The sequence below is a fragment of the Apostichopus japonicus genome, chromosome 3 (assembly GCF_037975245.1).
Source record: "Apostichopus japonicus isolate 1M-3 chromosome 3, ASM3797524v1, whole genome shotgun sequence".
NCBI lineage: Eukaryota > Metazoa > Echinodermata > Holothuroidea > Aspidochirotida > Stichopodidae > Apostichopus > Apostichopus japonicus.
The window spans coordinates 16,173,515-16,199,498 of record NC_092563.1 but is presented as its reverse complement, the minus strand read 5'-3'; the positions used below and the strand labels follow the sequence as shown (position 1 = coordinate 16,199,498).

The following is a 25,984-nucleotide window of genomic DNA, read 5'->3' as shown; positions in this document are numbered from 1 at the left end:
TTAGTTACCATTTTCACAGTTTACACCAAAGGTACCAGGTAGACAGTTACAAATATATGCCCCATCTGGGAAAGGAAGTTCCGAACAAGATCCATCATTGAAACAAGGATTTGAATCACAAGCTCCGCCTCCTCCACCTGTTACAAGAGAAAATAAATAAGAAAATAATAAGAAATCCATTCATTAGTTATGGAGCCAACTTGGCACTAGCTGTATGAAATCTTTACTTCTTACATGCAAGCAAATACCTACACACACAAAACCACTCAAAGCAAATATTCAATATTCTGTAGCAAGAAACAAAACAGAAAAATAAATCTAACACACAAGAATACTGGTTATAAAATATCTAGTGAATAAATTAATTAAGACTTATTGCAACGTCTAAGTTAATGGCACTGATCGAATTGTGCATTTGAAGTTATGTTCCTAAGTCATGACATTGAGTTGTATCTCTTGATCTGTATATAGTGGGATACATTGTCTGACTCTTACAAAGACAATGTAACAGATATTTTCACAAATAACTTATCAAACCAGAGACTGATCGGGGCTTCAGATTACAGGACCTCAATCTAAATAAGATATCTGGGGCCTGTTTCACTAATCTCGACTTAGGCAAACAGGACTTAGTGCTTTGCAGACTTGACTAACACTAGGATGCGTCTTAGTAAAGAACTGTTTGGATGTTGTTTTTTTACTCTCACAAAAAAGACAACGGTTTTCTTACCATCTGGACATTCTTGACCGATGCTGCCATCTGGACAAAAACAAATATATCCAAAGGGAGTTTCTTCACAAGTTCCTCGGGGACCACAAGGATTTGGATCACAAGCTCCGCCTCCTCCTCCTGTTACAAGAGAAAATAAATAAGAAAAAAATAAGAAAATCCACTCATTAGTTATGGAGCCAACTTGGCACTAGCTATATCAAATATTTACTTCTTACATGCAAGCAAATACATACACACACAACCACACAAACCAAATATTCAATTTCCTTTCAAAAAAAGATAACAGAAAAATAAAGCTACTTTTTTTTTTAATTAGTTTTAGGGTATCTAGAAAATAAATGAATACAACATTATTGCAAGTCTTAAATTAATGGCACTTGTTAACAATTTCAGAAATTTGGTATAGCAAGAAACTATATTATTGCATTAATTACTTTATTCTGCATTGCATTGTCACTTTGAGTCACTCTGACAAAGTCATGTAATGTTAAGACATCTTACAGGCCCTCAATCTAGATAAGATATACGTTTGGATAAACTTGTTTAGTAGATCATAATAAGTGAGCTATGAACCAATTATTTCTGTACAGAAATTGTGATACTCCACAAGAGAAAAAAAAACATTCCTTTGTTTTGTTGGCAACCTTTTGTGTGATTGCTTAAACATTACAAAACTGATGTCTAATTTCATTGTTCCTATCAACTTGCAATATTGTTGGACGAAAGTCACCAATGTATTCAGGTGGCTGGTCTTTGCCATTAATGGTTGGATATGGTATGACCCGATTGTAGCAAATTCAAGACAAATACAGACTGTAAGGAGATAATCAAGTCTTGTCAATTTCTTGCTATTAAACGGAAGAGAGAAGCTATTCCCTTAGTTACCATTTTCACAGTTTACACCAAAGGCATCAGGAGGACAATTACAGTAATAACCATCAAGGAAAGTAAATTCTTCGCAAGTTCCACCATTCTGACAAGGATTTGAAGCACACGACCCATCTCCGCCTCCTGCAAGATCAAAATAACAAACAAGCAACGGCACATTAATTCTGCATTTTGAGTAATGTTCTTTAAGTCATTAGCTGCATCTCTTGATCTGTATATAGTGGAACATATTGTCTGACTCTTACATAGACAATGTATCAGATATTTCAATGGTAGGTTCTAATAAAGATGTTATTATCTTGGTTGCAAGTTGGGGGGGAGGGGGGGTCACAAATAACTTCTAAGCTTCTAATAAGCTTCTCATAGAGAGGAAGACAACATAACAATAATAAACTTTATTCTGCATTGCAATGTCACTTGGAGTCACTCTGACCAAGTCATGTAATGTTAAGATGTAATTACAGGCCCTCAATCTAAATAAGATATATGTTTGGATAAACTTGTTAAGTAGATCATAATTAGTGAGTTATGAACCAATAATTCCTGTACAGAACATGTGATGCTCCACAAAAGAAAAAATTCTCCTTTTTTTTGGTGGCAACCTTTTGTCTGATTGCTTAAACATAACTACACTTTTGTCTAACTTCATTGTCTAACTTTCATCAATGGCCCACAGAATATGTATTGGAAGGGGCTTGTATTATACAAATGATTAAAATCATTAAGGTTAAATAACCTGTGGCTCTGTACAATAAAGGGTCATTTTCATCTACCGACAGCCTTTCTTGGTGAAAATGGAGCCTGTTAACGTGACAGATGCTTGCCTCAACCCTCAGTACCTGTTACCCTCTATCCCGCAGACTTCCGGTGAAGGGAGTTCCTCTACCACAGATAAAAATGAACTAGATGCAGCAGGTTGGGCCTCAGAAAAGACCTTTGCTGAATTTTATGACAAACCAATCACCGCAGGTGATTTATTTGCATCGGGGGTGCTCGGAACAAATATTCCGGCTAAGCCTCATCATGTGTTTTTGTTTTAATTTAACCACAAAAATATATGGTGTTGTTTTGTTACATGCCCTAAAGTAAGGTATACCTTCTTTGTTCTGCTGAAGTAAAAATAGAAAATATAAGACAAGTAATATCTTTGTTTTCCTCTCTTGTGGTCACGTTGCTTTAAAGTCTCATGTTAAACCGAAGTGAGTGTGATGGTATGTATAATCTGACAATTAAACCAGACTTAGTTGAAGTTTGATTGTGATTCTACTTACCGTCACACGATCGGAGGGATAACATGCCCACCACTTTTTTTATATTAAAACTGTTATCCATGTCGTGACCACACCTTGGCTTTAAACTCTGAGCTGGCCAGACAATGCGCTTCTCATGTTATCCCTCCGATCTTGTGCTGGTAAGTAGAATCACAATCAAACTTCAACTAAGTCTCGTTTAATTGTTAGATTATAAACAAAGTGAGACATTTTGAGTCAACATTCTCTGTTAATGTTAGATATTATTCCTCTCAAAGTTTCCTCCTACCGATTTCACAGTCGAGGCCAAGGACGCCGGGAGGACAATTACAGTAATAACCATCAAGGAAAGTAAATTCTTCGCAAGTTCCACCATTCTGACAAGGATTTGAATCACACGACCTATCTCCGCCTCCTGCAATAGCAAAATAACAAACAAGCAACGGCACATTAATTCTGCATTTGAAGTAATGTTCTTTAAGTCATGACATTGAGCTGTATCTCTTGATCTGTATATAGTGGGATACATTGTCTGACTCTTACATAGACAATGTACCAGATATTTCAATGGTAGGTTCTATTCAAGTTGTAATTATCTTGGTTGCAAGTTGGGGGGGGGGGGAGGTGGGGTCACAAATAACTTATCAAACCAGAGACTGAGTGCTTCTCATAGAGAGGAAAACAACATATCAGTAATAAATTTTATCCAGCATTGCATTGTCACTTGGAGTCACTCTGACAAAGTCATGTAAAATTAAGACGTGTTACAGACCCTCCAGCTAAATAAGATATCTTGGGCCTGTTTCACTAAATTCGACTTATGCACACAGGACTTAGTGCTCTGAGGACTTGGCTTACACTAAGATGCGTCTTAGTAAAGAACTGTTTGGATGGGGTTTTTTTTACTCTCATGAAAGAGACAATGGTTTTCTTACCATCTGGACATTCTGGACCGATGCTGCCATCTGGACAAAAACAAATATGTCCAATGGGAGTTTCTTGACAAGTTCCTCGGGGACCACAAGGATTTGGATCACAAGCTCCGCCTCCTCCTCCTGTTACAAGAGAAAATAAAAATAAGAAAATAATAAGAAATCCACTCATTAGTTATGGAGCCAACTTGGCACTAGCTATGTGACATATATACTTCTTAACACACAAGCAAATAAATACACACAAAACCACACAAACCAAATATTCAATTTCCTTTTTAAAAAAGATAACAGAAAAATAAAGCTAATTTTTTTTTTTTAATTAGTTATAAGGTATCTAGTGAATAAATGAATAAAGAATTATTGCAAGTCTGAAGTTAATGGCACTTGTTAACAATTTCAGAAATTGGTATAGCAAGAAACTGTATTATTGCATGAATTACTTTATTTAGCATTGCATTGTCACTTTGAGTCACTCTGACAAAGTCATGTAATGTTAAGACATCTTACAGGCCCTCAATCTAGATAAGAAATATATATTTGGATAAACTTGTTTAGTAGATCATAATTAGTGAGGTATGAACCAATTATTCCTGTACAGAAATCGTGATACTCCACAAGAGAAAAAAAAAACATTTCTTTGTTTTGTTGGCAACCTTTTGTCTGATTGCTTAAACATTACTAAACTTATGTCTAACTTCATTGTTACACAATTGACATACACTCAAAACCACTCAAAGCAATTATTTATTTTCCTTTAGTAAAAAACGAAAAAAAGGTAACAAACAAGATTACTGGCTATGAAGTATCTAGTGAATACAAAAATGAAGACTTATTGCAAAGTCTAAGTTAATGGCAATAGTTAACAATTTCAGAGGTTACTAAAGCAAGAACAGTGTATTATTGCATGAGTTACTTTATCCAGCATTGGGTTGTCACTTTGAGTCACTCTGACAAAGTCATGTAATATTAAGACATATTCCAGGCCCTCAATCTAAATTAAGATATCTTGGGCCTGTTTCACTAAACTTGACATACGCACACAGGACTTAGTGCTCTGAGGGCTTGACTTACACTAAGATGCATCTTAGTAAAGAACTGTTTGGATGTTGTTTTTTTACCCTCATGAACGAGACAACGGTTTTCTTACCATCTGGACATTCTTGACCGATGCTGCCATCTGGACAAAAACAAATATATCCAAAGGGAGTTTCTTCACAAGTTCCTCGGGGACCACATGGATTTGGATCACAAGCTCCGCCTCCTCCTCCTGTTACAAGAGAAAATAAATAAGAAAATAATAAGAAATCCATTCATTAGTTATGAAGTCAACTTGGCACTAGCTATATCAAATCTTTACTTCTTACATGCAAACAAATACATACACACACACTTAGTTACCATTTTCACAGTTTACACCAAAGGTACCAGGTAGACAGTTACAAATATATGCCCCATCTGGGAAAGGAAGTTCCGAACAAGATCCATCATTGAAACAAGGATTTGGATCACAAGCTCCGCCTCCTCCTCCTGTTACAAGAGAAAATAAATAAGAAAATAATAAGAAATCCATTCATTAGTTATGGAGCCAACTTGGCACTAGCTGTATGAAATCTTTACTTCTTACATGCAAGCAAATACCTATACACACACAAAACCACTCAAAGCAAATATTCAATATTCTGTAGTAAGAAACAAAACAGAAAAATAAATCTAACACACAAGAATACTGGTTATAAAATATCTAGTGAATAAATTAATTAAGACTTATTGCAACGTCTAAGTTAATGGCACTGATCGAATTGTGCATTTGAAGTTATGTTCCTAAGTCATGACATTGAGTTGTATCTCTTGATCTGTATATAGTGGGATACATTGTCTGACTCTTACAAAGACAATGTAACAGATATTTTCACAAATAACTTATCAAACCAGAGACTGAGGGCTTCAGATTACAGGACCTCAATCTAAATAAGATATCTGGGGCGGCCTGTTTCACTAATCTCGACTTAGGCACACAGGACTTAGTGCTTTGCAGACTTGACTAACACTAGGATGCGTCTTAGTAAAGAACTGTTTGGATGTTGTTTTTTTACTCTCATGAAAGAGGCAAAGGTTTTCTTACCATCTGGACATTCTTGACCGATGCTGCCATCTGGACAAAAACAAATATATCCAAAGGGAGTTTCTTCACAAGTTCCTCGGGGACCACAAGGATTTGGATCACAAGCTCCGCCTCCTCCTCCTGTTACAAGAGAAAATAAATAAGAAAATAATAAGAAAATCCACTCATCAGTTATGGAGCCAACTTGGCACTAGCTATATCAAATCTTTACTTCTTACATGCAAACAAATACATACACACACACTTAGTTACCATTTTCACAGTTTACACCAAAGGTACCAGGTAGACAGCTACAAATATATGCCCCATCTGGGAAAGGAAGTTCCGAACAAGATCCATCATTGAAACAAGGATTTGGATCACAAGCTCCGCCTCCTCCACCTGTTACAAGAGAAAATAAATAAGAAAATAATAAGAAATCCATTCATTAGTTATGGAGCCAACTTGGCACTAGCTGTATGAAATCTTTACTTCTTACATGCAAGCAAATACCTATACACACACAAAACCACTCAAAGCAAATATTCAATATTCTGTAGTAAGAAACAAAACAGAAAAATAAATCTAACACACAAGAATACTGGTTATAAAATATCTAGTGAATAAATTAATTAAGACTTATTGCAACGTCTAAGTTAATGGCACTGATCGAATTGTGCATTTGAAGTTATGTTCCTAAGTCATGACATTGAGTTGTATCTCTTGATCTGTATATAGTGGGATACATTGTCTGACTCTTACAAAGACAATGTAACAGATATTTTCACAAATAACTTATCAAACCAGAGATTGAGGGCTTCAGATTACAGGACCTCAATCTAAATAAGATATCTGGGGCCTGTTTCACTAATCTCGACTTTGCACTAATCTCGACACAGGACTTAGTGCTTTGCAGACTTGACTAACACTAGGATGCGTCTTAGTAAAGAACTGTTTGGATGTTGTTTTTTTACTCTCATGAAAGAGGCAAAGGTTTTCTTACCATCTGGACATTCTTGACCGATGCTGCCATCTGGACAAAAACAAATATATCCAAAGGGAGTTTCTTCACAAGTTCCTCGAGGACCACAAGGATTTGGATCACAAGCTCCGCCTCCTCCTCCTGTTACAAGAGAAAATAAATAAGAAAATAATAAGAAATCCACTCATCAGTCATGGAGCCAACTTGGCACTAGCTATATGATATCTTTATTTCTTATAGACAAGCAAATACTGACATACACACAAAACCACTCAAAGCAATTATTTATTTTCCTTTAGTAAAACAAAACGGAAAAAAAAGGTAACAAACAAGATTACTGGCTATGAAGTATCTAGTGAATACAAAAAATGAAGACTTATTGCAAAGTCTAAGTTAATGGCAATAGTTAACAATTTCAGAGGTTACTAAAGCAAGAACAGTGTATTATTGCATGAATTACTTTATCCAGCATTGGGTTGTCACTTTGAGTCACTCTGACAAAAGTCATGTAATGTTAAGACATAGTCCAGGCCCTCAATCTAAATTAAGATATCTTGGGCCTGTTTCACTAAACTCGACATACGCACACAGGACTTAGTGCTCTGAGGACTTGGCTTACACTAAGATGTGTCTTAGTAAAGAACTGTTTGGATGTTTTTTTATTACTCTCATGAAAGAGGCAAAGGTTTCCTTACCACCTAGACATTCTGGACCGATGCTGCCATCTGGACAAAAACAAATATGTCCAATGGGAGTTTCTTGACAAGTTCCTCGGGGACCACAAGGATTTGGATCACAAGCTCCACCGCCTCCTCCTCCTGTTACAAGAGAAAATCCACTCATTAGTTATGGAGCCAACTTGGCACTAGCTATATGACATCTTGACTTCTTACATGCAAGCAAATACATACACACACAAAACCACACAAACCAACTATTCTATTTCCTTTAAAAAAAAGATAACAGAAAATAAAGCTAAAACAAAAATTTAATACTTATAAAGTATCTAGTGAATAAATGAATAAAGAAGATATCTGGGGCCTGTTTCACTTAACTCGACTTACGCACACAGGACTTAGTGCTCTGCGGACTTGACTTACACTAAGATGTGTCTTAGTAAAGAACTGTTTGGATGTTTTTTTTTACTCTCATGAACGAGACAACGGTCTCCTTACCGCCTATACATTCAGGACCGATGTTGCCATCTGGACAAAAACAAATATGTCCAATGGGAGTTTCTTGACAAGTTCCTCCAGTACCACAAGGATTTCGATCACATCCTATTCCTGTTACAAGAGAAAATAAATAAGGAAATAATAAGAAAATCCACTCATTTGTTATGGAGTCAACTTGGTACTAGCTATGTAACATATATACTTCTTACATGCAAGCAAATAAATACACACAAAACCACACAAACCAATCATTCAATTTCCTTTGGCAAAAACAAAACAGAAAAAAAAATCTAACAAACAAGATAACTGGCTATAAAGCATCTAGTGAATAAATAAATGAAGACTAATTGCAAGTTTAAGTTAATGGCACTTGTTAACAATTTCAGAGGTTAGTATAGCAAGAAAACAGTGTATTATTTCATGAATTACTTTATTCAGCATTGCATTGTCACTTTGAGTCACTCTGACAAAGTCATGTAATGTTAAGACATATTACAGGCCCTCAAGCTAAATAAGATATCTGGGGCCTGTTTCACTAAACTTGACTTACGCACACAGGACTTAGTGCTCTGAGGGCTTGATTTACACTAAGATGTGTCTTAGTAAAGAACTGTTTGGATGTTTTTTTTACTCTCATGAAAGAGACAACGGTTTCCTTACCATCTGGACATTCTGGACCGATGCTGCCATCCTGACAAATACAAATATGTCCAATGGGAGTTTCTTGACAAGTTCCTCCAGTACCACAAGGATTTTGATCACAAACTCCTCCTGTGGGAGCAATATTCATAATAAAGAGATGAGCAGACTGACATTAAAGACACTTCACAGCAAACAAAGCTTCATTTACATGCAGGCACCTCCCACTCATGAATATGAATGAGGTTATTCATCAGGGACATGCCATCAGATGGAATGAATGAGTGATTTAGGTTATTTTATCACTTTACAAAAAACAAAGCTTTATTCACATACAGACACCTCCCACTCATGAATATGAATGATGCAGTTCATCGGGGACATGACAATCAGATGCTGAAAAGCCTCATAATAATGTTCCAAACATGTATTTTTTTTAAAACAAACAAGAAACACCAATGATTCTCTTACCACTTGCACAGTTTTGCCCAATGCTACCATCTGGACAAGTACAAATGTGTACATCTATGAAGGGAATCGACTCACAAGTTCCGCCATTCCCACAGGGATTTGGATCACAGGGTCCACCTCCGCCTTAAACAGAAATTACGAATAAATCACATAAACTAAAGACTAGAGATTTGCCAAGGTCATAAATTCATGAAAAAACTCAACCATTTAACTAACCTCTTATATAATGTTTCATAGAAAGGTACATCACATCTTCATTATTTTTGAAAGTGAGATATATACGGAAGCCAGTGGAATCTCTCAACCGACAACTTAATTAATACTCAGTGAATGCCATTAGTTAGCCAATCCATCTACAAGCAAGACATGTGGTGATATTATTCATTTCAAAACTTAAAGGCATTGGAAGACTCGCCCCAAACCACACTCTGAAAAAGTTAACTTTCCGTTGCTTGCAAATGACGTTTTCTTCTTGTCGCTACAAAATGCAGACAGTAATGAAACGTGATACCTTGTTATCATTTTATCTAGACCTGAGATGTCCATCGATTCTATGTACACTGTGTTGTGGGTATTGACCGTAGCTGTATGTATTGACTGTACACTAGTGTCTAATTACTGACGGTAGCAAGCTGTGTGTGTATTTTCTGGGATCAATAGTGGTGTCTAACACTTCTGTTACACTTCATTCGAAACTAGGTCAGATTACCGGCATTAGACGTTTCTTTTTGCGTGAGTCTTCACACCCTTTAATATAATGAATAGATATAACGGAACCAATTTTCGATCGATCTTGAGCTCAGTGCTAGCTGCTTAGAGGTCAACTTACGTACGTCATAATTACAATTTCACACGCAAGTACTCAGCTATTATTGCAAGGACCAGTGCAAGCATGAAATTGTGTCTGTAAGGGTGTCAGAGTACTACTTAAAGAACGAGTTATACTAGTTCTTTTAAACTAAACTAACCGTCCCATGTTTGAGGAAGCTAGGTTGGTATATGTCTGTGAGTTGTAGGTCTTATGTCCATATCAAGACTGAATGAAGAGAAAAAAAAGATAAGTATTTTCGGTCCAAACTAAATGATGCCATTTAGGGCAGCACTGGCAAACATAAATGCATCCAACTTAAGAGGTGCTTATCATGAATGGATGATATATTAATCTACAGTGGCCAGAATCTTATGTTCAGTATTAGCTACAGTGAGTGAGGTGGACTATAGCTAAAACTTGTACCATGCTTTAGTTCACATACAAGCGGCTATGATGCCTTAACTATACCGCGCCAGTGAATTAAGGAATTGTGTCCCCCCCCCTCCCAAAGGGTTAATCTAAGTAACGTTCAAATCGAAAGTGACGCTCATCTTCAGCACTCCTACGCTATATACCTGACATGTTTGAGGCTGGGAAGGCTGTTACATGTCAGTGTTTCTTTATGTCTATATCAAGACTAATTTAAAAAAAAAAAAAACTTGTTACCGTCTTGACATTGTAAACCGAAGAGGCCGTTAGGGCACTGGCAAATATATAGATCCAAGAAGGGCAATTCTTCGCAAGTACCACCATTCATACAAGGATTTGGATTACAAAGACCTCCACCACCACCTGATGACAAAAAATGGAAGGAGTTTTTTAATTGACCAGCCACCGCATGATTGTAAACACTCAAGTGCTCTAATGGCTGGCACTAACTTCTTTTTTTAGAGTTGGTAAAATAAGCATAACAGGCAAATGACTGACAAATGGATTCATTAATGATATTTATTTAAAAAAAAAAAATAGTGATCATATCATATGTTCATGACAAACGGGTATAATCTGTGAGATATTAAGATTTCCTACTTAAAACCGAGCTATCAGTTTGCCTCTCCTGCCCTTCATTACGATCTTCCCTGCCAATATCAATATATCAAGTACCACCCAAGTCCCTTGTTTTCGGCCAAAACAGGGAGATTGAATATCTACCCGAGTTGGTAATGCTAGCCGACATACTGAACGCTCCTCTGCACCAATTCGTGATTTAAACCACACTGTGTATGATTACAATGGTCAAGCCAAACTTCACACAGGAAGGTAGTGCCAGCCGTTAGAGCACTCAGTGTGTGTTTACAATCATACGGTGGCTGGTCAATTAATTAGGTGCGCTCAAGGATGATACGTCCTTATGGCAGTATTTAGGGTAGTTTATGCTAGCAAGTAATAAATTATTAAATGCTCGAGTGAATTTGAGGAGGACAGTTTTTTCTATAACATGCATGATCTGTGACCATTCCTCTAGTCTATAAACAACATACACAAGTAATCTCCATCAGAAAGCCAATGAGGCGCTGAGGTATAATTGATCCTGGTGTAAACATGGTCCAGCCATTGTCACAGGTTCAGAGAAATTGACAAATGATTAAAGTTTTAACTTGTTACTTAATTCCTGTCAAATCTGATGGTAATTTTCTGGTATTCACTGATATTTAAACAAGAGTTTCTCAGACATGTTTCAAAATATGACAGTATTTGTGTAATTAACAAGTATTTAAATTTAGAGAGTCACCACTACCCAAACCTCCACCTCCTCATGAAAAAGAGACCATATTTTCGATACCACCAGTTCAAGGTTTCGTGGTTAGCATAACACATGATGAGGGATGGAGCTACAGATAAACTCACCAACAAAGACATCGCAAATTGGACCCAAGAAATCAAGTGGACACATGCAGAAGAAGTCCTCAAGACCTAAGGGTCGACAGCTTCCACCGTTCATACACGGCCTTCCATCGCATGCATTTTCTGTGCAGGAATAAAGAGTTAATGAAAACCAACTCACAAGAGAAACAAACATACAAACATTGAACTGATTGACAAGAGACAGGAGTCAGACTCACAATCCTTACCTTCAAAAGAAAAAACTGTACCAGTGTTGTTGCTACACCATCTACGCAAACATTTAAACCACATACAAAAAGTCCTCGGTCAGAGCAATTATTTAACATAGGTATGATATTTTTGCTCTAAACAAATATTCTTAATCAGAGACTCCTGCCCCTTCATTTTATTGATGAATTGATGGAAATTTCATCGCCATTGCCTACGTGTAAGGTTCTCAAACTCGCATTACAGGTCAAGTTTATTACTAACCATCGCACAGTGCTCGTTAACTTGGGAGTTTTCTCCGAGTACAACTCGAAGACGAAGATGACTAGTTTGCTATCACAGACTGCTCATCGGGGATGTTATAACTATCACAATTGTTTGGAATGATTGAACTGTAGGCTAAGTTTATTTGCCTCTTAAATTTTACTACCAAGTGAAGGATAAAAATAACTGTCAGATAGGGTCTAGTAGAATCTAACCGTTGTTAGGATTGTTACATTGACATTAATTAACAAGAATCATGGCACCTACCACAGCCACCCTCGTGGGCGATTTCTATGTCACCGTATCTGCACCTGTCTATACTGAGCTCACATAGGTTGGGATAGGTGTAGCCGTCAGTCGAACAGACCGGTCTGGTGATGTCAGGGCAGTCAATGGCACAGGGGTCAAAATCTGAGGTGAGGGTTAAAAAGAAAATGGGTCACAAAGATGTTGACATATATATATATGTCAACATATATAAGATGTTGATATATAAATATAGAACAGTTGTCTGATGATCGCTCAACGTATGAAACTCTGAGTAACAACTACTAGTGTTCCACTAGTCTCAACATTAAGTCCAAGTGTGTCCATCCACGTTGAATTTGCCACATAATTGTCATATTGTACCAGCATTTAAGGAATGACAGAGTGCGTGAATACATAAGATGTGCCGAAAATGATGCCTTTATGCATGTAATTATTTCGAAGAAATGGAAAATGAAAAAAATAAAAAATAAATATATTAAACCTGTGGTATTAGTCTAAACTGTTTGTAACAATCTGATTATGATATTAAGCCAAAAAGGTTTTTTCATGTACAAGATTTGATTCTAATCCATTAACTAATGTACACATTACAACAAAATTTAGTCAAAATATATGTCTGTGTTCCTGAAATTTGGCTGGCAATATTGACAGAAGCTAGCAATTTGATGATTTTTGATAATGATGTATTACAATGAAATAATGCAACAATACAGGGGCACCAGGCCTCCTCGCCTGCCCCCACCAACAATCTCCATAAGTCTAGATACATTTGAAATGTATATATATATATATATATATATATATCAGGGATGTGCCCATGCTGGGCAGCACTGGACGGCCCCGCCCAGCACTAAAAATTACCGCCCAGCACTGTCTTAAAAATTGTGAATCCCGCCCAGCACTATTTTCATCTAAAATCCCAACATTCCTAACAATATATTCAACATAAATTGGGCCTATGCCAAAATCATACAGACTAATAATGCATCAATTATGCATGCGAGAAACAATACTTACGGCTCTCAATCGGTCCCTTTTACCAGGTACGTAATATATTTCACTACAAAATTTTTTTTTAAATGTTATAAATTGTTATAAAAAAAAATAGAGAAATGATATGACTCCCAAACTTTGCATATTTTTGGGGATGTCTTAATTTCAACATTTGAAAAGGCTTGAGTCAAATGTAAAGTAGGTAATGAATGATTAGAAGCAGCCTGGATATAAACATATCCGTCTGTTTGCTGGACATTTGTGTCTGTTTATTATAGTCACTATTACCTCGGTCCGCTAGTTAGCATCGAACCACTAACCTAACCATAATGTACTGTATGACATCACTTCGATTATTCAAAAAGGGTCTGAAAATATATTAAGGTTTTAATTTCCGCTAAAAATAGGAAAACGATGCAACTGACTATATAGAAAGGAATAAGTTGAATATATTAAACCATTTTTATAAAGAAGCTATGAAGATGAGAGCTGAACCTATCATCAGTCTTCTTCCTTTTTAAATTAATTGTATTATATATCAAGGATTTGCCCAGGATTTCCTGAGTGCCGGGTATACTGATCGCCGTCCTGGGGGAGGGGTCTAAGTGAGAGGGGGTGTCCCCCTTCCCTTTGAGAAATGTTTCGATTTTTGTAAATTGTTAGCAAAACTAGTACTTGTGTATTGTGCTTAAAAAGCTACATCTCAGCACCTTCAAAAATAAAAAAAATATGCAAAGTTTGGGAGTCATATCATTTCTCAATTTTTTTTTTGGGTCGGTAATGAAATTTACCTTCGCAAGAGCCGTCGAACAAGAGAGACGGAGGCTCAGAGACGGCACTGCACGCAAACCGTCTCAGCTCACAGATGTCTGAATAAGTCTCAAAGTTGCTTCCACAAACAGGTCCCCCAGTGTCACTGCAGTCCAAGTTTTCACAATCAAGAGCTGAAGAAAGAAAGATATTGGCAGTGGTCACATATAGCTACAAGAAAACTCAACTTGGTAAACTTTCATAAGCTTAGGAGTGATGGAATTCGTCAGCTACATTAAAATGTACGGAATAATCGCTTATAAAATATTTAACTGACTCTTTTTTTCGTATATACGGTAGAAACCTTGATTTAATATTTCCATGAGTTGATGCATCGAACAAACAGTTATCGGTTTCGGTGTTTTTCTCATCTAATTCCTCACAGAGGCAAGAAGGGTAGCATTTTACAAAAAACTAAACTTTGATGAAGGCTTAGGTAAGACAAAAAAGGAGAAATAGACTTGAAAGAAAGAAAGAAAGAAAGAGGAAAGAATTACACTAGGAGAAAAAAGTCACTAATGAGCTTAATTAGTGTATTGACATTGACATGTGGAAAAGGACATCAGCTCTCTACCAGTGGCACACATACCGAGTTTAACAGTCAATTACAATAGCTTGATAGCAACATGGAATTGAAATTACAATTTTGGATTTTCGACTCGAAAAAAGTTGCTATATATCTTTTATCCAGCTTGGTCTAGTTCTAAAAGTGGGGTTTGAAGTAATTTTCCCTTTCGTTTGTTATAAAGGCTGGACAATCTGAAATGCTGTGAAAGTCATTAATTGTCATACGCTACGTAATACATAGTAATTTAATTTCTACAAGAAACCGAGAAACAGAATCATGAGAGTGTTTTCACCTTTCTAGTGACAAAAAAATTTTGTCTGAGTATATCAATCTGTCACTCACAATTAAATCAGGAAATAATTTATTGTTCATACTTTTTATGTTCCAGTTCTCTGAAGGCTCTAAACATTGTCTCATATGAAATAGAATGGTAACTATGTGCAAAACAACTGTTGTACATCTTTGCAGCTTGTATTATCAGGGATGAGCCTGGGGTAAAAAAAATTACAGAACTTTGCAAAAATTGCGGTATAGGCTCCAGTTTGCTTAGCTACAGTGTGTTAGGACAATAGTTTTTGTCCTGAGGTAGAAGAGAAATCACAGATATTCCGCAAATTTGTGGAAAAAGCTCTTGCCTGAATATGCAGTTGGCCGATTTTGCATAGCCATATTTTGCAATGCGATATTGGATAAATAATTCCTTGTAAACTTGACAACAATTATGTTTGGAGTGATGGAGTTTTCAAATCCTAAATTCATCATAGACGTCCTTTTGGAACGACTTTCACCTAGGTCTAATAATTACTCCGAGTTGATCTCTCTGTGCAATAGAACCAACAAGTACAATCTACGAAGTCCTACTATCTTGCCAACTTTTAGAATTATGCTTTTTAAAAACCCATTTATTTATCTACAGAACAGCCATTTATATTCAAATGGGTTCTTGTTTTAATGGTTTAATCTTTCAAACTTCTTATCCTCCACATCTTATTTCTTATTTGCTCATGTTTTCATGTTTATTCCTTTTTACATTTTTTTCTGGATCATTATTATGTGTCCTATTTATAAATTTTGTAATTAAAATACTGGAATAAAGAAATTGAAAATTGAAATTTCAGTGATCGCAGATGATGATCAAAACCAGTAAAGTGACGAAAGGACTGACCTTCAATCACAACATTGACAAAACACTGGGCCAAGTTTCCAACCACATCTTGGAAAGTATAATAGAAGTTCCAGCTGCCAGCCGGGAGGCTTAACGAGGTAAGCCCGGGTCCGGTCATGACAACATCTCCACCTCTATCGTCAAAACCAGTTGGTGGCGACCATTCCACGGGTACGGAGGCGCCGCTGTCGAACACAAAGCTGTGAACTGCGCTGCAGTTGAAGATGAACGGTGGGGTGGTGTCTGGTCCGTCTACAAGGAATACATATATTTAATTAATTAGGATAATTAATTAAATAATTAATTATGGAAATTCCGAATCTCAAATTCAAAAATGAAACTTGTTTGGTTCTTTCAATTAAAGAATAACTCATAATTTGACGGTTTAATTAGTATTTCTGTTATTACAGTTGTTCCTCACTAATTCATTCCTCACCATCCTGATTTTTTATTTGCTGTTTTTTTTTTGTAAAATCTTATTTCGGATTTGGGAGCAGTTAGAAGTGAAAAAATGTAGGTTTTGTAGGTACGATGGCATATGGTAAACTTTATAAATTAGCAGTAATGATCATCTCTCTGAATTGCATTAAGTAATATGGTTTAGTCTTTATCCTTCAAATACATTAAGCTTGATCAAGATAGATTTTACATGTAAAGGTCAAGAGGTCAACCTGTGTCTGTAAGTGCAGCTACATATATACATATACATATATATATATATATATATATATATATATATATATATATATGTATATATATATATATATATATATATATATATATAAATATATATATATATATAAATATATATATATATATATATATATATATGTGTGTGAATATCCAACCTCTGGACATACAATCAGCGTCCATAGCCTAGTGGTTAGGGTGTCCGGTTTCACTGTTCTTGATTTTCCAGCTCATTCGATTTCAATTATATATATATATACAAACATAAATATATATATATATATATATATATAATTGAAATCGTAGTGAGGTGGATATGTATAAATATATATATTTATATACATATATATATTTATATACATATATATATATATATACATACATAAATAAATAAATAAATATATATATATACATATATATAATATATAAATTTACACAGTAAGTTATTAGCTCAGTGATTATTTCAGTGTTATCAGACTGAGACACTGTCATACTTTTCTTTTGCATTTTATCAACCAGTACTACTTTAATGCTTTCAATCAATTCTCTTTAATCTGATGTTAATAAATAAACCAATCCGATCAGTATGTGCTAATGAACTCCATACCCTGTGAAATTTAACAAACGAATACCTTATTCCTAATTGCCTTTAAGTAACTATGAGGAAGATGCAATGATGCAATCTACTCTTAGGCCAAAATTTGTTTTTTTTAAATTAAAAGAAATATTTTGCAGACTTACTGTCCTCGCAATTTCTTCCACCAATCCCCACGGGACAGAGGCACATGTAATCCCCTCCTCTGGGGAAGCAACTACCCCCATTCTGGCAAGGACTATAGTCACACATGTTGGTACCTGAGATGGCAAATATGAAATTTGAAATACAGCGGATTCATATACAAAAATGCATAATACTTCATGCTTTTGATAAAACCCAACCATTTATGATGTCGTTTGCTAATTATGTTGCGTGATGTTGTTTATATTGATATCTTGAATTCATCAATTCAATCGTTCGCTAATTATGTCTTGTGATGTCGTTTATATTGAAATCCTGAATTCATCAATTCAATTTTGCGCTAATTATGTCGAGTGATGTCGTTTATATTGATATCCTGAATTCATCAATTCAATTGTTCGCTTATTATGTCGCGTGATGTCATTTATATTGATATCCAGAATTCATCAATCCAATTGTTAGCTAATTATGTCGCGTGATGTCGTTTATATTGATATCCTGAATTCATCAATTCAATTGTTTGCTAATTATGTCTTGTGATGTCGTTTTTATTGATATCCTGAATTCATCAATTCAATTGTTCGCTTATTATGTCGCGTGATGTCATTTATATTGATATCCTGAATTCATCAATTCAATTGTTTGCTAATTATGTCTTGTGATGTCGATTTTATTGATATCCTGAATTCATCAATTCAAACGTTCGCTAATTATGTCTTGTGATGTCGTTAATATTGAAATCCTGAATTCATCAATTCAATTTTGCGCTAATTATGTCGAGTGATGTCGTTTATATTGATATCCTGAATTCATCAATTCAATTTTGCGCTAATTATGTCGAGTGATGTCATTTATATTGATATCCAGAATTCATCAATCCAATTGTTAGCTAATTATGTCTTGTGATGTCGTTTATATTGATATCCTGAATTCATCAATTCAATTGTTTGCTAATTATGTCTTGTGATGTCGTTTTTATTGATATCCTGAATTCATCAATTCAATTGTTCGCTAATTATGTGTTGTGATGTCGTTTATATTGATATCCAGAATTTATTCATTCAATTTTTCGCTAATTATGTCATGTGATGTCGTTTATATTGATATCCTGAATTCATCAATTCAATTGTTTGTTAGTTATATCGCGTGATGTCGTTTATATTGATAATAAGAATTCATCAATTCAATTGTTTGCTAATTATGTCTTGTGATGTCGTTTATATTGATATTCTGAATTCATCAATTCCAATTGTTCGCTATTTATGTCTTGTGATGTCGTTTATATTGATTTCTGAATCCATCACTTCAATTGTTCGCTAATTTATGTCTTGTGATGTCGTTTATATTGAAATCCTGAATTCGTCAATTCAATTCAAAAACTGACCATAGATTATTGACAATCTGTTTAACTTGAAATCAGTACATATAATCATTCACTGCCTACATGAGCTTCTTTTCACTTAACCTTATAGCTCTCATCATTAACTAACCACAACAATTTCTGTTATTGATGACTTGAATTCAGTACTAAAATGGGAATGTTAATAAACATACCCCCAAGAAAAGAGTTTCATAAGCTGTAACTTGCCATGTAAATGTTACAAATAGTGATATAATCATGATATCAAGCTAGCACTGTTCAGGCTCCTTACCAGTCTCTCTGGGGACACAGGTCTGACCCCCACAACAGTCCTCACAACAGACATGGGTAACATTTGGACAATACCCACACCTCTGGTTCATGATCCCTGCAGTGCAATCCACACGCACCAATCTGCAATCCTGGCATTCTTCCTCAAACACTGCTAAAACAAAATAATAAATGTATCATGTATGAGAGAAATGGTAGATCAAAGCAAAAAAATCTCTCAGCTTATATATATAGCTGATGACATCTGTTTTGGTATCAATAACAATTCAAAACTCTTGTTAAGTATTAAGGAATCATTAGAAAATTAATTACTACCAGTGAATATATAAAGAAAATTTACATGCTAAAACAATATTCATCGATTAATTTGGATAATTAAGGAAGAAATATCGACAAAATTTGCTAAACCCTGTCCACTTTCTTCTCATTTTTCAATTTTCCTTCTCCTATAGCTGTGATCTATACTCTGTTACCACATCATAGAGTGCAGGTATGTTATAACATATACCACTGTTGGATACATTATGTATTTTGTTGTGTGTTACAACCTACACCACTATCCTACACTGCCATCTCTGTCAGCACTGACATATAACTGTGATCTATCTACTGTGCCACATCATAGAGTGCAGGTATATGTTATAACATATACTGCTGTTGGATACATTTTACTGCATTATGTATTTTGTTCTGTGTTACAACCTACACTACTATCCTACACTGCCATCTCTGTAAGCACTGACATATAACTGTGATCTATACTCTGTTACCACATCATAGAGTGCAGGTATATGTTATAACATATACCACTGTTGGATACATTTTACTGCATTATGTATTTTGTTGTGTGTACAACCTACACCACTATCCTACACTGCCATCTCTGTAAGCACTGACATATAACTGTGATCTATCTACTGTACCACAGCATAGAGTGCAGGTATATGTTTTAACTTATAGGTATATTATTCCCAGAGAGCAGCCCCTATATGAGTACTTATAGTTTGAAGTAAATTGTAACTTTGTCAGCTGTGCCCATACATGCATACATGTACTGTAGGCAGTCATTGCTGTCTGAACCCACCAACCCCCTCAAAAGGATCTCTCATTCTTCACACCCCCCCCCCCTACAAAACAAAATGGAGAAATCTATACAGCTACTGGGGACAACAAGTTAACTGGTATATCAGATAATACATGCATGATATTTTCAAGAAGGTATTATTGTTACCATGTGGATAGGATAGTGCTTCAGTTGATGTATGATTGGGGTACAGTTATCTCTTTGCTGATTCCTTTTGTTTTCTACTTTTCCATTTAACTGTTTTGTCTTTGTGCTCATTCTCAATAACAATTATGGATAGGCAACTATAGCTTGTGTCTCCGATGTCCATCCTATGAACTAAACTACTGGCACCCGCCTGCAAGCTATACGTCTAAGTTATGGTGTAAATGTGAGGCATATAATGACACGTTAACCTGCCGCACAGAAACTCGGGCAAATATCTGAAATGATGCAAAAATTGCATCACTTAAAAGGAAAACTTTTACCTTGTTCACAATAAGGGCCAGTGTAACCAGGTGGACACCTGCATTCAAAGAAAGGACCCTGAGATACGCACGTACCACCGTTGTAGCACGGTCTACTGGAGCAAGCATTGGGTCCTGTTTTATGGAAAATAAAAAGATTGGAAAGATTGCAAATAAAAAGTGCAAAAAGTACAAAATGAAAGAAAGAATTATATTTTGTTTTTGGGTCCTGTTTTATTACTAAGCAGTTGAAGAGAATAATTTTCTATTAGTCAACATTTAGAACCCACAAATATTCAAATTTGAGTTCTTTGAAACTTCTTAAGAATTGTGTTTTGAACTGTCTTGAAGACAATCAAACAAAATTGGCAGGGAGGAGGGGAGGGTTGGATTAGTGGTGGCATCTAACCATTACCTGTATCTCTTGGTAAACATCTCTGCCCTCCACAGCAGTTATCACAGCAAGTATGGGTAACATTGGGACAATTATCACAGCTCTCAAAGAAATGTGTTATGTTACAAAACACAGTAGATGCAGCACAATCCATACACACAGGTGGTTGTCCTGCAACACAAAGGATTAAACAGATGGAAACATTATCATTTACACAGGTGGTTGTCCTGCAACACAAAGGATTTAACAGACGGAAACATTACCATTTTTGCCAAACAACTTCTCCTCCTTCTTCTCTTCCCCATCATCCTCCTCCGAATATATTTTGATCTCCTTAACTCTTTGTAAGCTTTCAAGAAAAACTGCCTACTACATTTTGACAAATGATCTTGACTCCTGCAAATGTATACCCATTAATTTGTAATATAACAATAGACACTGCCGTAGTAATACAAATAAGAAAAGTAATGTACCACTCCATGGAAGAATAATTAACTTGGCTCACCAACACACTCTCCTTCATACTGTTCATAGATGTTTGGATCCAGGCAGGCTGCTCGTCTCAGTTCACAGGCATTGCCATACGTACGGCCATCAGAACCACAGACTGGCGCATAAATTTCCACGCATGCGAAATCACAACCTGTAACTGAAATTGGAACAGAGTTGGACATTAGGTACAGATGATAACAGATGTTAACCTGCCGCACAAAACCTAAGGCCAATGTCTGACAAGATGCAAAATGCATCACTTAAAAGGAAACAAAATCTATCTTTACCTTGTTCACAATAAAGGCCAGTGTAACCAGGTGGGCACCTGCATTCAAAGAACGGACCCTGGGATACGCACGAGCCACCATTGGAGCACGGTCTACTGGAGCAAGCATTGGGTCCTGTTTTAAGGGAAATGAAAAGATGGTGGAATGAAAAAAAGAAAAGAAGCACAAAAAGGAAAGAAGAATTATATTTTTTGTGGGTCCTGTTTTATTGGTTAGAAGAAGATGAAGAGTTGACATGACTTACAGTAACAGGAATGAAATATAATTTCCTGTTAGACATAATAATAATGTACATTTCTACTGCACCCCTATGACACTCAAGTGTCATCAGAAGTGCCTAACAAGATCACAATATTACCCCGGTCAACGATAACCTGTCAAACATAGAGACAATCCCTCCACATGGCAGCAGCTAAACAGCGATGCCCAGCTAACAGTTTTATCTCACAGGTCCCCATTTATGCACCTGAGTGAAGGGAGGCAATGGAGATAAAGTGCCTTGCCCAAGGACACAACGCAATGATCTGGCCAGGGCTCAAACCTGCAATCCTTAGATCACAAGTCCATTGCATTAACCACTTGACCACAACGCTCTCATATCTCTACCCAATCATCATCCTCCAATCTCTCTCCTGTCTCTTTAATATCTATATCTTTCTCTATAGATTGATCTCTCAATTGCTTCCTCTGTCAGATGGCTTTAAGTTCCAACTTTCACCTAGCTACCTCTATCCTATCTGTCTTCTATTGTTATAGCCCTTCTCCATATCATTTCTTTACCACCCATATCCAATCTCGATCCTCATGATGAATTTTCATTTCAATTTTTTTTTTTTCGCCACCCACATCAGCATAGAAGTGATGGATTGGTGATCCTATTGAATCTCTCTCTGCATTTTCGAGCCCGCAGTTTCAAACCCAATAATTTTCTATTTAGCCAACATTTAGAACCCACAAATATTCAAATTTGAGTTCTTTAAAAACTTCTTAAGATTTGTGTTGTTAACTGTCTGGAAGACAATCAAATAAAATAAGCAGAAAGGAAGGGGGGGGGGGGGGGTGAATTAGTGGTGGCATCTAACCATTACCTGTATCTCTTGGTAAACATCTCTGCCCTCCACAGCAGTTATCACAGCAAGTATGGCTAACATTGGGACAATTATCACAGCTCTCAAAGAAATGTGTTATGTTACAAAACACGGTAGATGTAGCACAATCCATACACACAGGTGGTTGTCCTGCAACACAAAGGATTAACAGATGGAAACATTATCATTTACACAGGTGATTGTCCTGCAACACAAAGGATTAAACAGATGGAAACATTATCATTTACACAGGTGGTTGTCCTGCAACACAAAGGATTAAACAGATGGAAACATTATCATTTACACAGGTGGTTGTCCTGCAACACAAAGGATTAAACAGATGGAAACATTACCATTTACACAGGTGGTGTCTTGCAACACAAAGGATTAAACAGATGGAAACATTACCATTTACACAGGTGGTTGTCTTGCAATACAAAGGGTTAAACAGATGGAAACATTGCCATTTTTGCCAACAACTATGTAAGCTTTCAAGAAAAACTGCCTACTACATTTTCACAAATGATTTTGACTCCTGCAAATGTATACCCATTAATCTGTAATATAACAATAAACACTGCTGTAATACAAATAAGAAAAGTAATGTACCACTCCATGGAAGAATAATTAACTTGGCTCACCAACACACTCTCCTTCATACTGTTCATAGATGCTTGGATCCAGGCAGGCTGCTCGTCTCAGTTCACAGGCATTGCCATACGTACGGCCATCAGAACCACAGACTGGCTCATAATTTAACACACATGGGAAATCACAACCTGTAACTGAAATTGGAACAGAGATAGACATTAGGTACAGATGATAACAGATGTTAACTTGCCGCACAAAACCTAAGGACAATATCTGACAAGATGCAAAATGCATCACTTAAAAGGAAACAAAATCTATCTTTACCTTGTTCACAATAAAGGCCAGTGTAACCAGGTGGGCACCTGCATTCAAAGAACGGACCCTGGGATACGCACGAGCCACCGTTGGAGCACGGTCTACTGGAGCAAGCATTGGGTCCTGTTTTACGGGAAATAAAAAGATGGAGAACAAAAAATGAAAATAGTACAAAATGGAAGAAAGAATTTTTTCTTTTGTGGGTCCTGTTTTATTGGTTAGAAGAAGATGAAGAGTTGATATTACTGGTAGTAACAGGAAGGAAATATCATTTCCTTTTAGACATCTCTACCCAATCGTGATCCTCCAATCCTCTGTCCACAGATTCAAACTGAATAATTTTCTATTTAGCCAACATTTAGAACCAACAAATATTCAAATTTGACTTCTTTAAAAACTTCTTAAGATTTTTGCTTTTAACTGTCTTGAAGACAATCAAATAAAATGAGCAGGGAGGAGGGGAGGGGGGGGGGTGAATTAGTGATGGCATCTAACCATTACCTGTATCTCTTGGTAAACATCTCTGCCCTCCACAGCAGTTATCACAGCAAGTATGGCTAATATTGGGACAATTATCACAGCTCTCAAAGAAATGTGTTATGTTACAAAACACAGTAGATGCAGCACAATCCATACACACAGGTGGTTGTCCTGCAACACAAAGGATTAAACAGATGGAACCATTATCGTTTACACAGGTGATTGTCCTGCAACACAAAGGATTAAACAGATGGAAACATTACCCTCTTTGCCAAACAACTTCTCCTTCTTCTTCTCCTCCTCATCCTCCTCCTCCTCCTCCTCCTCCGAATCTCCTTAAATCTTTGTAAGCTTTCAAGAAAAACTGCCTACTATTTGTTCACACATGATCTTTATTCCTGCAAATGTATACCCATTAATTTGTAATATAACAATAGACACTGCATAGTAATACAAATAAGAAAGGTAATGTACCACTCAATGGAAGAATAATTAACCTGGCTCACCAACACACTCTCCTTCATACTGTTCATAGATGTTTGGATCCAGGCAGGCTGCTCGTCTCAGTTCACAGGCATTGCCATACGTACGGCCATCAGAACCACAGACTGGCTCATAATTTAACACGCATGGGAAATCACAACCTGTAACTGAAATTGGATACAGAGATGGAAATTGAGTTCAGATGATAACAGATATATTAATAATGTGTGAAAGTAAGTTGGCCTGACGTTTCGATCCTAGGAGGAAGAGGAGAGGTAGGAGATAAACAGTGGAGGGAAAAAGAGAGGATTAAGGCAAGGGTGTAGGGAATAAACTGGAGAAGGACAAAGACAGAAAGGTGTGGAGAAAAAAGTGTGGAAGAGAGCTACGAGAAGAGGAGTGATGGGGAGGGGGGGGGGACAAGGGGAGAAGGATGGGGACAGAAGAAAAGTTAGTCATGTCCTCCCTGAATGTTGAGCCTATGAGGTTGAATGGTGCGAAGGCGTTGGGATGCAACGCCACGCTACGTGAAGCGTTGCATCCTGTTTGACAACACCTGCAAGTTTGAATTTCTCCTGAACACAGACATAAAGTATCATACATTAAATAAACACGCGTGACTCACCATCACACTCTCCATGATGCAGTAAAGAGATGGTTGGATTAAAGCATAGTGCTCTTCTCAGTTCACAGCCATTGGAGTAAGTCTGTCCATCAGATCCGCAGACTGGCGCATAGATTTCCTCGCAAGCGAAATCGCAACCCGTGGCTGAAATTGGAAATTGAAATACAGATTACCATAAATGAATATATAAATCATTCACAAATTTGCATATTGTCTCCTATTGTGTAATATGTGTAATATTGTGTAATGTGTAATATTGTGTAATGTGTAATATTGTGTAATGTGTAAATCTCAACACAACCAAGGCAGTACTACACGAGGAATTAAGCACATTATTCCTCACCGTCACACTCTCCTTCATAAAGTAAAAAGATCTCTGGATTAAGGCAGGCTGCTCCTCTCAGCTCGCATTCATTAGAGTAAGTCTGTCCGTCAGAACCACAGACTGGAGCATAAATGGCGGCGCACGGGAAAACACAATCTGTATCTAGAATTGGGATCATGAGGATTAG

General features: G+C 36.5%; 1 protein-coding gene across 24 annotated transcripts in view; it reads right to left on the bottom strand.

Moving 5' to 3' along the window:
- Positions 1 to 25,984, bottom strand: part of LOC139964883 (uncharacterized) — a 131,735-nt gene that overhangs the window by 42,235 nt on the left and 63,516 nt on the right. For 6 of the 24 annotated variants that reach the window (XM_071967124.1, XM_071966982.1, XM_071967114.1 and 3 more), the window contains 32 exons: positions 25,816 to 25,959; positions 25,473 to 25,616; positions 24,871 to 25,014; positions 24,386 to 24,535; positions 23,894 to 24,007; positions 23,620 to 23,763; positions 22,979 to 23,128; positions 21,891 to 22,004; positions 21,617 to 21,760; positions 21,133 to 21,282; positions 20,739 to 20,852; positions 19,189 to 19,341; positions 17,539 to 17,652; positions 16,108 to 16,359; positions 14,356 to 14,508; positions 12,569 to 12,712; positions 11,834 to 11,953; positions 10,652 to 10,777; positions 9,175 to 9,297; positions 8,725 to 8,835; positions 8,065 to 8,175; positions 7,585 to 7,707; positions 6,911 to 7,030; positions 6,180 to 6,309; positions 5,929 to 6,050; positions 5,204 to 5,333; positions 4,954 to 5,075; positions 3,807 to 3,926; positions 3,161 to 3,286; positions 1,619 to 1,744; positions 731 to 850; positions 8 to 137 (listed from right to left, as the gene is read on the bottom strand). In XM_071967124.1, the coding sequence (XP_071823225.1) occupies positions 8 to 137; positions 731 to 850; positions 1,619 to 1,744; positions 3,161 to 3,286; positions 3,807 to 3,926; positions 4,954 to 5,075; positions 5,204 to 5,333; positions 5,929 to 6,050; positions 6,180 to 6,309; positions 6,911 to 7,030; positions 7,585 to 7,707; positions 8,065 to 8,175; positions 8,725 to 8,835; positions 9,175 to 9,297; positions 10,652 to 10,777; positions 11,834 to 11,953; positions 12,569 to 12,712; positions 14,356 to 14,508; positions 16,108 to 16,359; positions 17,539 to 17,652; positions 19,189 to 19,341; positions 20,739 to 20,852; positions 21,133 to 21,282; positions 21,617 to 21,760; positions 21,891 to 22,004; positions 22,979 to 23,128; positions 23,620 to 23,763; positions 23,894 to 24,007; positions 24,386 to 24,535; positions 24,871 to 25,014; positions 25,473 to 25,616; positions 25,816 to 25,959 (4,288 nt within the window). The remainder of the gene's footprint in view (positions 1 to 7; positions 138 to 730; positions 851 to 1,618; positions 1,745 to 3,160; positions 3,287 to 3,806; positions 3,927 to 4,953; positions 5,076 to 5,203; positions 5,334 to 5,928; positions 6,051 to 6,179; positions 6,310 to 6,910; positions 7,031 to 7,584; positions 7,708 to 8,064; positions 8,176 to 8,724; positions 8,836 to 9,174; positions 9,298 to 10,651; positions 10,778 to 11,833; positions 11,954 to 12,568; positions 12,713 to 14,355; positions 14,509 to 16,107; positions 16,360 to 17,538; positions 17,653 to 19,188; positions 19,342 to 20,738; positions 20,853 to 21,132; positions 21,283 to 21,616; positions 21,761 to 21,890; positions 22,005 to 22,978; positions 23,129 to 23,619; positions 23,764 to 23,893; positions 24,008 to 24,385; positions 24,536 to 24,870; positions 25,015 to 25,472; positions 25,617 to 25,815; positions 25,960 to 25,984) is intronic. The other 18 variants (XM_071967061.1, XM_071967105.1, XM_071966951.1 and 15 more) reach the window with 17 other exon arrangements.